This window comes from Astatotilapia calliptera, chromosome 15 (genome assembly GCF_964374335.1).
Source record: "Astatotilapia calliptera chromosome 15, fAstCal68.1, whole genome shotgun sequence".
NCBI classification, from domain to species: domain Eukaryota; kingdom Metazoa; phylum Chordata; class Actinopteri; order Cichliformes; family Cichlidae; genus Astatotilapia; species Astatotilapia calliptera.
The window spans coordinates 25,399,231-25,413,926 of NC_137436.1; the positions used below are offsets into that span (position 1 = coordinate 25,399,231).

The 14,696-nt window shown below is 41.5% G+C and overlaps 1 protein-coding gene across 2 annotated transcripts in view; it reads left to right on the plus strand.

Moving 5' to 3' along the window:
* mei4 (meiosis-specific, MEI4 homolog (S. cerevisiae)) overlaps positions 1 to 3,925 on the plus strand; it is a 76,409-nt gene extending 72,484 nt beyond the window's left edge. For both annotated transcript variants that reach the window (XM_026142479.2, XM_026142482.2), the window contains one exon: positions 3,585 to 3,925. In XM_026142479.2, coding sequence (XP_025998264.1) covers positions 3,585 to 3,830 — 246 coding nt within the window. In that variant the 3' untranslated portion in view covers positions 3,831 to 3,925. The remainder of the gene's footprint in view (positions 1 to 3,584) is intronic.
* The last annotated feature ends 10,771 nt before the right edge of the window (positions 3,926 to 14,696 follow it).

The window sequence follows — 14,696 nt, forward strand, 5'->3', positions numbered from 1 at the left end:
AGGAAGGACTCAGAGCGGATTGAGTCGCCTCTCTAGCAAAGACCTGCGAAGCCTCGTCTCTGCCTTCACGCCTGTGTTCACCACATCAGATGAAACCGTCTCCATCTTGCTGACAGCCGCTGACGGCCGATTGTGCGAATATCTGCGGCCTCTTCGTGTTCCACCAAATATAACCACATGCTGTGAGTATGTGCATACCATAAATTCACGGTTCAGACGCAGAGCTAACAGGACTGTAACCTGCTGTCACGCTCACACTGACTGACATGCCTCTAAATAAACAGCACAGTTACATAAGCATGAGCTTTGCATGTGTGTGGTGCAGTCTGGAAACAGCACAGCACATATTGAATAATCATTATGTGTGAGCCCTCCAACGAGCTATAAACATTAAACATTTCCAGCTTTGTATTGTTACTCTTGGATTCTATTAGAGTAGCTTTGCATGATTTACGGATCATAATAAACATCCTTTATTTCACCCTGAGCCTCGGTGGAGCTCGCATCCCTACTGGTGCCTCCTGGTGTCTCCTTCACACCCCCGTGATTGTGCCAGGACACTTGGCAAACCTTCTTCAGGTGACACGTATGGATAAGCTGGACTTCCTGTGCTAACATAAAGCTGAACAGGCTGAAGGTGACGTAGAGGACACTAAGAAAAATCAGTGAAGAAAATGCAGCGGTCTGTGACCACCACCTGCAGAAGTGAGGGTTGGTTTGTTGTTCCCTCTCCTGTTCATCTGTTTTCACGTCAGTTTGGATGAAAGCAGCTGAAATGGATTAACAGTGGTTTGATATCCCTGACTTTGTGTTGTACTGAGCCGATCGAGTGTTCCCTGAATCTGTTTATTAACAGTGTCTTATCGGTTGTAATTCAGCTTCAGCTGGCTTTTTGGGAGCTCTTTTCATTACCATGAAACATGTCATACATCTATAGTTACATTAAACGACCAGTGGGTGGCAGGGTGTGGAGTGACACATCGCTGTCCAATGTTGTGGTTTATGTGCAAGTATACCATTAACACTGACACAAATACAAGAGAACAGTCTTTGACTAGCTTTCCACTGTAGTCACCACTATGCGTGAAAGGGTTAATACATTTAAATTCTTACGTTTTAGGATTTTAACTGATTTTTTGTAGCTTTGCCTTTGTACAACACCACAGTAGATTTTAAATTAGTCAAGAATTTTTTGGCTTTAATTCAAGGAGTTCAACAAAAGTTTTTCATGAACTCTTCAGGAATTACTGACATTTTTATAACTATACAAGTTAAAGGTTAGTTAGTTAAAGTGCTGTAGCTGCTTGGGTTTAAATGTGTTGGTGGAACGATTAAATGTACCTGCAGGTGTTTCTGGAGCTCTGATCTCAGAAATGTGACGCAGTGATTGAGCAACTCATCACGACTGTTAGATTTGTATTGTTTATTGTCATTTATGCTTAGAAATATTTAACCATATATGCTTGGAGGTGTATAATCGATTGTGTAGTGATAGGATGTGTGATCCTTAGTTGTCTGCAAAGACTTTGTGTGCATTCCAGAGCACTCTGGCATTCACACCCACATTCTTGTCTTATTGTTTTATGGTAGGATAAACTTATCTGTTTTAGGCTAGGTGCCTTTTGTTTAGATGAACTGCTGGACTTCCAGATTTAGGGAAGTCATTTATGGGGTCACACTCTGACCACACACACACACACACACACACACACACACACACACACACACACACACACACACACACACACACACACAGACAAGTATACCTATGTAAGATGTTATATGTTAATGAACCAATGCATATTCATGTAAACCACAATAACAGGAGTGCTATGGGGAACCTGGCTGAGAGTCTGGCGGAGGTCAAGTGGGTGGAACGACACTTGGCTCCAGGCAGGTCTCCCTCATGCATGAGTAACACGAAGAACTTTGCCTACTTGCTGTTCAATGCTTTTGGCTGTGTAGTTAAACTGTCTCGTTCCAGCGGTGGGCCTGTGCTAGACAGACCCAACAACGACTAAATATTATCTTATTTGGTGATGGTGAAATTGGCTTTTTCCTTTCTCCAGTCAGACTATCAGAGGCATTTTTAATTCAGTGAGTTCAAATAATGAACAACAACAAAAACACAGTTCTAGTATTCTGCGTGAGCGGAAGTTAAAATACACCCAGGATCCCAAAAATGTTGGGACACTTTGGAAAATATAAATATTTATTCACAGTACAACGCACAAAGCATCAGATGCTTACACTGAGAAACAGTTGAAGTCACTTTAAATTTGATGGCATCTGTGTTCAGTGATTTCTGGAAGTGTTCCTGATCCGTAGTCTCCACAGAATCAGCGCTTCCGGAGGACCAGAGATCCCAAAGATTTAGATTTTTACAGTTGTTACAGTGGAAGATGACATATTTGAAGTGTTCACAATTTCACATTTCCCTGAAATATTTCAATGATTTTTTGACAGTTTATGTGTTTTTGGTGAATCTGTGTGTCTCTCAATGTTTTGTCTCTTTGTGTCAGCAGAGGAGAAGCTGGAGAGCTTTCAGGCAGAAAAACATGAATCGGGATTTTAAAAAATGGCTGCTGACCTGATGCTGATGGGGTCTGGGCCTTTGTGTTTGTGTTTGTGTGTGTGCATGTGTGCATGTGTATGTGTGTGGGGTTAAGAGGGTGTTGTTGTCACATCCTGTCGGTTCTCTGAAGGTTTTTGCCAGGAGGAATACCTGACAGCCATCTGGCGCTTGTTTTTCTTTGTGATATCCCTCACACACCAACTTTGACATGCAAATAACACACACACACTCTCTCTCTCACTGGGATGTAGTTGGTATGAGATGCGGCAGCTTCTGCTGGTTTGAATAATTACGTTTTGATTTGAGCTGTTGTGTGTTGTATTTCCTTTCACTCAGTTTGTGCTCTGAAAACAGTCGGATCTCGTGTTTCTCATCTTTCATCTGCAGTTAAATAACTCGTGGTACGAGTATTTGTTGTTTCATCATCTAAAAACCCATCGTCTCAGGGATTACCCCAGTGCTCCAGTTCTTTTAATAATCATTTGGGCTCCTGCAGATCCTTCAAGTCTTCAAAGTCAATGATCTCAGTTTGAAAATAAGCCCTTAATTGACGCTAAAATATTTCAAATTACTTTTTTGTTGTTGTTGTCTCCTTAAAAACGAGGATGAGTTGCGACAGCTCGTCTCGCTGTTGTCATGTCTGAGACCTGCCAGCACCTTACGCAGACCTTCATCACATGAGACCAGTTTGGAAACCCCCCGTTTAAAAAGATCAACAATACAAAATTATCTCCTCCTGCTTGTTCTTCATGTCCTCCTTCTCCTTCCTCTTCATCATCATCTTCTGTCTTCTCATCCTTGTCTTTCCTCTTGCCCCTCTTCTTGTCCTTGTTCATCTTTTTGCCGCGTTTCTCCCCTCATGTTGATGAGATTTGTATCGCTGTAACAGTGAGTGAAGTGAGTGGAACAAGTACTCCTTGTTTTGTGCTGAATTCTGACCTTAAACCTCACACAGGAAACTGGTCCTTTCATAGATTCGAGTTTTGGTTAAACTAATTTTCCTTTACAGGGGCGTGACGGCTCGGTGCTTGACACGTTTCCCGTCGACCGGTACCAGAAGTCATGCTACCTGTTCACCGTCCTGGAGGAGCTCCTGCAGAAACCCGAGGTGGCGCACAGGGTCGAGGTGGGCCCGGAACAGTTGGAATTCCTGAGCCATGTGGAGCAGCAAGTCTTCCTCCTGTCCGATGAGTTTCCGTTATTTTCCATCCGAATGTGGGGGATACGAGGTCTCCTCACCCCTCTGAGCAGATAGGATATGTCTGGAAACATTATTCCTTTCTCTTAATGCAAAAAATCTGACAAAAAAAACCCCAAACATTAAATAAATGTATCGCTTTGAGTGCTTTATTTTCAGATATCTCATTTCTTTGTGCCACAGCGGGCACACACTGTAGTTTCTTAACCAAAACACATCATTTATTTGCCACAAATACCAAAGGCGTCAGATGGTGCAGCAGAAAGAGCTCCAGCACACCCTATTATTGTAAAAAAAGAAAGGCTTTAATTGGCATTGGTAGACGACCCCAACCCTCCCATACACAGAAGTCTCACAGACATATTAAAAAATTAAAAACACATAGCAAGTATTTTTCTCTATTTACAGCCTTAATTTGATCTATTTGTAATGAATTTATCTGCGTTAGCTCCTGTGTCAGGAGATAATATATTTTCCTTCTATCACTTTAGATAAAACCACCAAAAATGTGAAATGTTTCTACTGGAGTCTGTTTTTTTTAAGCGTCTTTATTCTGCTAAGTGGTACAAAAACATTAACTGTCTCAGTATTTCATTATGAGCTCTGTGGGGATTTGCTGGACTTTAAAGTGTTTGTCTTTGGATGAATGACACTGAAACATAATTGAAATGATTCACGGTGAGCGCTAATAGGATTGATTTCCCCGTGAAGCCGACACAGACCCGCTTTATTTCTGTGAATAATGACTGGAGCTCTTGACCTTTGATATCAGAGCTTTTGGTGTTTAACAGAGTCAGAGCAGGTCTGTGAAACTTATTAGCTGTTGGAAGGCAAGTGTTTAAACTTTGATCTGATAATTTGATCCATCCATTTTATTCATGTATTTCTTAACGCAGGTATAAAATGAATCCATTAAAAATCTGACATGGAATAGATGAAACGTTCTGGAGGTCTTTAAACTCCTCTACAGGTTTAGGCCACGCTGTTAACGTTTGGGTAAAGACTATGAATGACTCATGATGAATGGTACCATTTATTATTAAATGCCATGTACAGCAGGTCCCCGTGGGTTTGCTGTCTTCCAGGTCATGGCAGCCTTAGATTAGGCCCATGTGACCCTGATAGGTTGGCAACACCTCAAGATGACAACCCCACTAGAGGTTCATTATCTCAAACTCCTCATCAGCTTTGATAACTAAAGAAGCCTTTCAGATAAAAGGTGAAGCATTCATGCATCCATCCATCCATTTGTTTTGATTCTTTCTGTCCGGGTCCTCATTAACTGCCCCTCCCATTCTTTAGGAAAAAAGAACTTCACTTGTTTGGGAGCCTATATGAGCTGATATCGTTCCAAGATGGCAGCTCCTCACTCTCTCTCCTCCCAGAAAGCTGGTGCCTTTCTGGCGCCCCACTTAGGTCATCTTTCTGCTTTGGTTTGTAGTTATTTCTAATTTCAGTCACGTGTTGGTTATAGGTTAGCACGTAGTTTTCTTTTGTCCTTCTTTTCCTCAGTTTATACTTAACAAAGGAATCTGCTTTATGTCCTTAGCGAGCCAGGCATAACCATATCTCTGTGCAGGCTGAAAACATCTTCATGAACCTAAAAAGAAGTTTGCACCAACTTGAGTTTTTAAGACTTACAGAATATCTAATAAATACATTTTAACTAATGAGAAAAGTTTTTCTTTCTGAAACAAAGACATTACGTGGCTGATCACTTAAAACAAACCATTTGTAGGCAGTGTATAGGAGCTGTTTTGTTTTCTGGTTTCATTTTGGCCAGTTAAGCTCAAACTGCAATCAAGCTTCAGTTTTTGTTTCCTGCAGGTTAATAGTCCATCTGGATAATAAAACAGAGGGATCCTATTTCCCAGAATGCATTGGATAATGATGAAATAATGGTTAGTCGTTTATGAGCTTCAAGTTTTCCTTTCCTCCGTCATCCACAAAGGGAATTGATGTGTTTGACGGCTTACAAACATCAGCTTCGGCGTTAAATCCACCATGTTAGTTGTTTTGATGCCAGAAGTGATCAAAACTAAACTGTGTCCATACGCTGTGGCTGATAATTAGTGCTAACTAAGTTTCCTTATTCACTAAAATTGGAGCACAATCTTTGATGATTGTAACAGTCACGGCCCTAATAATGCAAAGTTATTAAAAAAATCACTGCCTCTGATTAACAGGCAAACTATACATAGAAACTAGTAACAGGTTGTTTTTTTTATCAGGCTGTAAACAAGTTTATTTCTATGGTAAGATTGGACATCTTAACATGTGTGCCTGTGGGGACTCAGGCACTGTTAGAGACCCTCAGAGGAACTGCATGTTTTGGGACTTAAGTAATGGCTTAGTTTTCCGATAGTTTTTCCGATTTTAATTTGCAGTCAAAAATAAATGAAAATAGAACTCACTGTGGTTATTACAGTGAAATTATTGTAAATGTTACGGCTGATGGAAATTATTTGACTTTTACATCCACTCATCTCTCTCTCTGAATTTTAGGAAGGGAAAAATGTAGAGGGACTAAAACGAGGTTTTAAAAAGTCAGAGGAGACGTGCTCTATTATGTGGAGTGTAAATGACTCCCTGACTGTCTCTGGTATCGGATTCTTCTAATGGAGGCTGTATCTCTGTCAGCATCCTAATGATGTGGGCTGCCATCGTTCGGTTTCCAACTCCCTCCTCGGGAAGCCGAGAGGCTCCATCAGCAGTGCTGCTCTCTCCCCTGCTGTTCATTCGGCGTGTGAAATAATAATTTGGGCACGAGCGCGGCTAAATAAGCTTCCTGGTACGTCATCGATACCATCGCTCCTATTGTGTTTGCTGCAGGCTTCTGGCCCTCTCCGTCTGTGATCTCCTCATCTTTCATATCCTGTTGAGAACAGCAAACCAGGCATAGGGCTCGCATTAGAAAAAATAAAATTGGGTCGCTCATACGTGCGCTGCTGGTTAATGTGCCTCTGTGGAGAGGTGGATACGTCTCTTCCTGTTGGGGGTGTTTGACGGGCGCAGGCATGGCGGATTGGGTCATCAGCTGAGTACCCCAGTGAGAGGCACTCCCAATGATGGATGATGGGAAAATGACTTCATAACATGAGAAGTTCAGAGGCTGGTCCTGGTTTATTTGTGTTTAGCATATAGAGCCTGAATCATTTGTTCTTCTTTTTACATGTCTGCACTTTCTAAATCTTCAAACTTTATTAGCTTTTTAGCTTTACATGAAAATTTGCCCCTGTTGTGATGTGGTTCCTCTTGCATGCTTCCAGCAAAGGTTCAAAGTTAGTAATTGGACAAACATTAGTTTCATCTTCTTTCCTTTGACGTTATCTAAGCTCTATATTAGCTGGCCATTCGAATCATAAAGGAGTTGTTTGGTTCAGGCTCTGTTTGGTCTTTCGACTGGATAATGTCTGTAAATATTAGTGTCACTGCCTCTGCTGAAGTTCCTGAAATCTGCATTCTATTTAATGGCGACCAGGGGGCAATACCTGTGTTTGAAAAATGACATCTGAGTGTATTGAGATTTCTCACACGACATGAATTAAGGGTTGTGTGCCATATTGGATGCGATTCAAACGCTGGCTGAGGAGACATTTATTCTGGTTGGCAGTAGTTGTTGGAGGTTTCTGGCTCTTGCTGGGTGAAATCAGTTCCCAAGAAGACATGTTGGCGTTGTTAGAAGATTGCCTGGTTTTTCATTTTTATCTGCAAATGGTTGCTAACAACTCAAGAAAGTGCAAGGCAAACTTTTTCAAAGGCAAAACTTTTAGTTTCCGTGTTTGTGGACGAGTCTATTGCTTCCATTCAATCTATAACTGCAGCGGTATGCTAACAGCCAAAACAGTCGGAAATATACATTTGTCCCCCAATGACCACTGGTTGCCAGGTGGTTGCAGATCAGACTTTAGGCCTGTGTGACTGGAGCCTACACTAGCCTACCTTGCTTCTCACACACTGAAAATGGCAAACAGGTCAAAGTTACGTAGTTGGTGTTCACATATCTGCAAAACCTCAGGAGAAGACTGTGGAGGCAGAATAAAATGCCAAATAAACAGGTGCCTGGATAACAAAAGGCTTCTTCAGTTCTGACACCTGATGGGGATTCCCAATATTTTTTACCACCTCAAATGTCGTCCTGAGAGACGATGCTCCTGCCTCCCATCGTGTGAGTCATGAAGATCACGAGTCAGTGTGTGAGTGGGAAATATAGTCTGGTTACAGCAGTAAATATGTTTAGTTTTCGTGCGTGGCAGAAGAAATGTTTTCTTATACTTCCTCTGAAGGAGCAGTGGTACTTTAGGCAGCAGACCAAACCTCTCTGAGGAATATAAGTGATGTATTGTTTTTCACTTATCATTAATTCAACAACTTTGACTGCCTGTAATATTATTATTATTATTATCATCATTATTATTATTATTTACAGTGATGTACTGAGGGAAAATAAGGGACGTTAAACCCTGTGATTTGCACTGAGCGGTGGGGGAGGCAGTGCAACCCTATAACCATAATGAAGACTCCAAACTGAAGACTCAAAGAGATGCATTGCAGCCTCACAAGGCTTGATTTAAGTTTGTACTGCTGAAGTTGTATGGGGTATCCTCTTCGGTGTGGAGAAGTGAAAACCATTAGAGGCAAGTTTTTGGTAATTTCATGGCGTTTGTTGGGTCAAAAAGCTGCACCCTCAAGTGTGTCTATGCTTATTTATTTGCGAGTTGTTGTGACGGAGATGAATCTAGTTTGTGGCAGTTGCTGGACGGGCTGACCGTGAAATACTGAAGGGATGATGAAAAGCACAGAGAGCTTGAAGTTCGGGTGCAAGAGCATAAATCAGTGAGGCTGTGAGACGGCTTAGTGTGGAAAGCCCCGCAGAAACTGAGCAGGTTGTGTAAATAATGCATCACTAAGCTTTATCCACACTCTCCCATTGGGATTGGATAATTTATGAGCTCTGACTTCTTCAAACTACACAACCCTGATTGATCTGAAGCTAATTTTCCATATGTTCTGTCACTGCTGTTATAGGTAAGGAAAATACTTAAAACCATCTAGTGGTATAAAGGTCAGAAATGTGAAGTTGGAGGTTTCTGAGCTTTCTACAGGTTTATTAAATTCAGCACATGCTTCATCAAATCTGTATTTGAAAGGATGACAAAAATGGAGTTAAGCAGCAGAACAAGTGAAGAGAGAAAAGACAGCATGGAGGCTAACATGAGGATCACCATAAATACAGAGAGAATTGAATTTGTGAGAGAACTGATTCAAAGAAACATGCATCCGAATCCTCTGAGCAAGAGAAGAGGATTAAGCCTTTATGTGTTGGCACATTTTGGATGCAAAGGAGGTTTAAAGGGAGTCAAATGGGAGGTATAAAGACTTTTTCTTTATATCCGTGAGGGCTGGGGCTGGGGGGTTGATCCATTTAGACTGATAAAGATGACTTTTCTTGAGTTGTTGTGACCTTGACTGATCCGGGAGCTGATTGAACTTCCAGATGCTCAGTCTGTGGCTTTATATGACAGATGATTCAGAAATCAACTGTAACTGCAGCGAATCATTTTATTACCAGAGAGTAATTGGCACACCAAATTGGGACCTTGAAAGGATATTAATAACTGGGCTGCAAGGTGCTCGTTGAACTGATGTTAGTCTCTCTCTGCGTGAGAAGACAGATAAATGTGATTTATCTGGTAAAAAACAAAGTGCTTGCTTTCTTACATTGATTTATGATTTATAAACATTAAAAATTGGGCACACAGTGGCCTGGACACCAGATATTTGAAGACTTGGAAAAGTAACGCTCTTTCCGTATGGACATGAAGCTCAGGATCAGGACTTTCACAGCCAGTTATCCAAACCATGCAGCAGCATATTAATGAATGACCTCATGTTGTGGATGGATCATGTATGGTGTTCTTGTGGCTGAGGTTTGGTCTGTTCTTCTTCTTCCCATCGTATGATGCCGTTTGTCTTTGCCCATCAATGACCCTCATCAAAATTATAAGAAAAGGTCTGTGACCTCATTGCGCAGACTGTTCTGGGCAATGACAGTCTGCGCAAAACTGAAAATTTGTGTTACCTGACACAATTTCAGAGACTTTATGTGGCGGGGCGTGGTCTGCGGTGCCGTGCAGAGGAGGCGGACGCACCTGCACGGCATCCGCAATCACGCCCCGCCGAATTAAATATTGTACTGGGTCCTGTGGTTGGCCTTGTTGTTGTGATAATGTTGAGTCGGCAGCGGGAGAGCTGCAGCTCTGTGAGTATTGTGGACAGCAACCGTCAAAGCATTAATAAAAAGCATCAAAATGCCACTGGGTCTGCCGTGTATGTTTACACTTTAATTTAAATTTCCTACAGTGAATCCACTGCAAGAGTCATACATTTCTGTTGTGGATAGTGGAAAAACAGGAAGTTTCTGTCATTTGTTTATCTATTACTCATTTACTTTCTTTGTAGTATGAATGTCCATAGGAAGGGTCTTTATCAGTAAGGAAAACCTATGAAGTCTCAGATCTATGCCCTCCTTCATATTTTCCAAAACTGTCCAGAGGGCCAGATTGTCAGAACAATGATGGCCCCTAGCCCTTATGTTTGACACCCCTGGTTTGGAAGCTCCAAAGACTAGAACTCATCACCTGCCTCTCACATGCACTAACTTTCACTGTTGTTCTGTCAGGTTTGTCACTTGTTTTTTAACCTTTTACTTTCCTTCTTGCAACATAGCATTTTGTTTTCATTAAATCACCTGAATCTTATCTGCTCTGTTTGAGAATGCACACTGACATTGAGAAATGAAACTAACGTGTATGGAAGTAAGAGCAGTAAAGACTTTTACACTGAGCTGAAATCTGAATACGTTGATTAAATACTTTTTGTGTTATTTATCTTGGTCCCTGTGTATTGTTTCACTAACAGAGTACAGTTCAATACATTTTATATATACAGTGGCTTGCAAAAGTATTCGGCCCCCCTTGAACTTTCCCACATTTTGTCACATTACAGCCACAAACATGTAGGCGATCGTGGCTCAAAGAGTTGGCAGTTCGTCTTGTAACTGGAAGGTTGCCGGTTCGAGCCCCGGCTCAGACAGTCTCGGTCGTTGTGTCCTTGGGCAAGACACTTCACCTACCGTCTACTAGTGTTGGCCAGAGGGGCCGATGGCGCGATATGGCAGCCTCGCATCTGTCAGTCTGCCCCAGGGCAGCTGTGGCTACAGCTGTAGCTTGTCTCCACCAGTGTGTGAATGTGAGAGTGAATGAATAGCGGAATTGTACAGCGCTTTGAGGGCCCCGAAAAGCGCTATATAAATGCAATGTTATTATTATAAACATGAATCAATTTTATTGGAATTCCACGTGAAAGACCAACACAAAGTGGTGTACACGTGAGAAGTGGAACAAAAATCATACATGATTCCAAACATTTTTTACAAATAAATAACTGAAAAGTGGGGTGTGCGTAATTATTCAGCCCCCTGAGTCAATACTTTGTAGAACCACCTTTTGCTGCAATTACAGCTGCCAGTCTTTTAGGGTATGTCTCTACCAGCTTTGCACATCTACAGACTGAAATCCTTGCCCATTCTTCTTTGCAAAAAAGCTCCAGCTCAGTCAGATTAGATGGACAGCATTTGTGAACAGCAGTTTTCAGATCTTGCCACAGATTCTCAATTGGATTTAGACACCAGACAGGTCAGAGATAAAGTTATTGAGAAATTTGATGTGTTAAGATTTTGATAAAATAGTAATAAATTTACAATTGAATGGAGTCAGGTTAGAATCACATGCAATCGATTTGTGATAAAAAGTGAATTAAATGTGAGAAGTTGGTGACAATCACAAATTTGTTGCTGTCTAGATGCACAGAAATTCCTATTAACCACTTTGGTTCAAAATCCAGCCCGAGCTTCCTAAATGTGAAACAGATGTTCAGAAATTCGTCCACAAATTTTTGTGTTACAGCAAACTTGGCAACCTCGCTTTTATATAAGGAGACTCCAGCCCAATGGTGACCAGGCGAGTCGAATCCCTTATTGCAGAAAAACAGCAGTAATCTAAAAACATTGAGAGAGTGACTGCAGTCAGTCCAAAGCAGGCCACAATAGGAAAAAAGGTTAGAGATTGGTTGGCTCCCACCTTGTGTCTTGGAGTCGAAAATAGTCGCTCAGAGCGTTCAACCACTGGGGAACCAGCTACTCACTGCAACTTCTTACTATGTGTAAACCGCTGCACCCTGATGTAATAACAGAAAGTGTCTTTAACTCAAGCAGACGTGTTCAGCTGTATCCGTATCCGCCAGTGTCCCTGTAGTCTTCTGTTTCCCCCTAATAACCTGCTGTCAAGTCAGTGCAAACATAGTGACTGCCTCCGCTTATTCCCATGGTTGCTCTGTGGGAACACAGTCAGGCTGATGAATGTAATGTGCTTTAGCAAGCTGTAAATTCAGGATGACTCTGCTCATTCATCTTAATTTTACAGGTTTTTGCATCACTGGAATATTGCAGCACAATTTCCACCCCGGTCACGTTCAGTTTGTGTCTCAGCTTATCAGTGGAAATACACAGGGGAAGAGATGATGTCAATCAATCTCAGTATATAAAGCTTTTCTTAGTAACGCACACACTGTCGAGCAAATACCAGCCAGGGAAAGTGCTCACATTTCTCATTTCTTTTGTTTATCATGATGTGACCGAGTCATGTTGGGAAAGGAAATCTCATTTTCACTGTCATAGTTTTGTCATCTCAGCGGCTCATTTTAGAAATGGCTCACCTTTTGCTACCTTTTTTCATGTATTAAACATTTTATTGCCAATGTGTGAGTTTATTGTAACTTAATTTAAAAAATGAGATCTTCTCTAGCTCTCTTGCTTGCTTCAAACCTTTCGGTGGAGCGACAAAATCAATGCTCTCTCCTGAACGCCCCACTGCCTCTCTTCTGCTCTTGGATTAAAAGGCAGCCATATTAACTATGTTAGCTTAGAACTCGTGATCAAATGACCAACAGTATAAACACAGAGTCAGACTCCAAACACCGATTCATCATAAGCTCCATCGTAGAGCCACCAACACGACCTCCGTGTTTTCCGTGTTAAATCTGTGTTAGAATAAAAAAAAAGGAAAATAGCTGAGGCTTTGTGCCTCTGAATCTGATTTACACGTCTGAATCCATCCTCTCTGGTAAATGGATGATTTTATCTTTAATTTAGGCTAATTTGACAGCCAGCATCTGTCCTCCACGGCTTCCTGCTGGCTAGCTCTCAGTCTTTCCAGAGGCTGATTGTGACCATCAGTACCAGGTGCTGTCCACTCCTCATTAATGACACTCATTTATCAGGAGCACAACCAGTAATGGATGCATACTGTCAATAACACAGTCAGCAGGAAGTGTTGCTTGTGATGCCAGTCCCACCGCCACAGCGGCTGAGTGCATGTTTGTTAAAAAGCTTCCCCCACCCGGAGACCGCATCTCCAGTCCGGAAGTTTTCAAGTAAGACCTGCAAGTAGATGATTGATTCGAAAAGCCAGCTGAATGTTTTCATTCATCTTAATTCCACTCTGCACCTGAATCTAATTTAGACCCGATAAATGGATTTCAGCTTTATATTTCTGGGGACTTTCGTGGTCTATTTAGGACTGCTGGAACCCCATCTTTATTATTACCTGAATAAAGGGCCACCCTGATGAAAAAATACCTCAGATTTCCCAGAAAAGAGGGGAAAAACATTAATGAACATTGGGGAAACATTGGGGGAAATTTCTGAGGACCATTAATCCAAGACATTTCTCTTCATCAGGTGTCATCAGTCAGGAGATGATGGACTTCATCCACCTAAAATTGTGTCAAAATGTTCTTTCCTTGCCAAATCTGGTTTTAGGAAAACCCGCTGGTCTGGTGAAAAACACGCCACCTTTGCATTGGAAAATGAGAAGTTGTGAGTGACAGCCTCATATCAGTAATACCATAACCCTGTGTGTCATGCACCACCTCCAAAGTACATGGTGTGCATAACTGAGACTCTCCAGCAGCTTTGACAAAACAACATTATTTCAAACCCACGGAATGATAACGACCCGCTAATGCATAGATAAAAACCTCTTGCGCGGCACAGACTCTCCTCTTTCAGGCTGTCAAAGCTCTGAATCATTCTCTCTGAGTTTGTCATCTGCGGCATTTGTAATTCTTGGATGGTTGACAGACTTTCTTTCTGCTTCTTTTCTGTGGGACATTTATGTGGGGAGTTTAAAAAGCTGTTTACAGTTTTCACTAATTAATTTCCTCCATGGAAAAAAAAAGCATATTACGAGAGCCTACAGAAACTCCTGCAGGTGAAAATGAACCACCTGAATACCTCAGAACTATACTGATGTCCCCTATTTCACTCAGGAGAATAGGGGATATTATTCTCACCACTACAAAAATACTTCTTTTTTTTCAGTGTGATTTACCTGCTAAAAACTCTCAAGATTAACACCTGTGCTGTTGTATTGTTGGTTCAACAATGTAGCTAGTCCAATTGTACATGTTTTTGCAGATTAAAGTTCTGTTTGATTGTGAGTCCATTGGAGCCAGAAGACCAGGCATAACGTGCAGGTGGGAACTTTATACTTCCTAAATTGGGTTTTCTTTTATTTTCTCTTCAGTCTAAGTCAGGAGTGACAGATGTCTCAATAATGCCATAATCAGGTGTGTCAAGCTCCGCCTCCGGAGGAAACCTTGTGTATGAATAAGCCACTCTAGCACCTCAGACTGGAAGTACACATTTGCTGATGTGAAATTTGCGCCTGGTAATGCAAACGGAGGCAAATCCACATTTCATGACTTGAAATATTTTAACATTGGTTAAAACAATAAAATAGGATTGTTTTGTCTTACATCATGAAAACCTATTAGCTAGGATTTCCTGATACCACCAGTCAG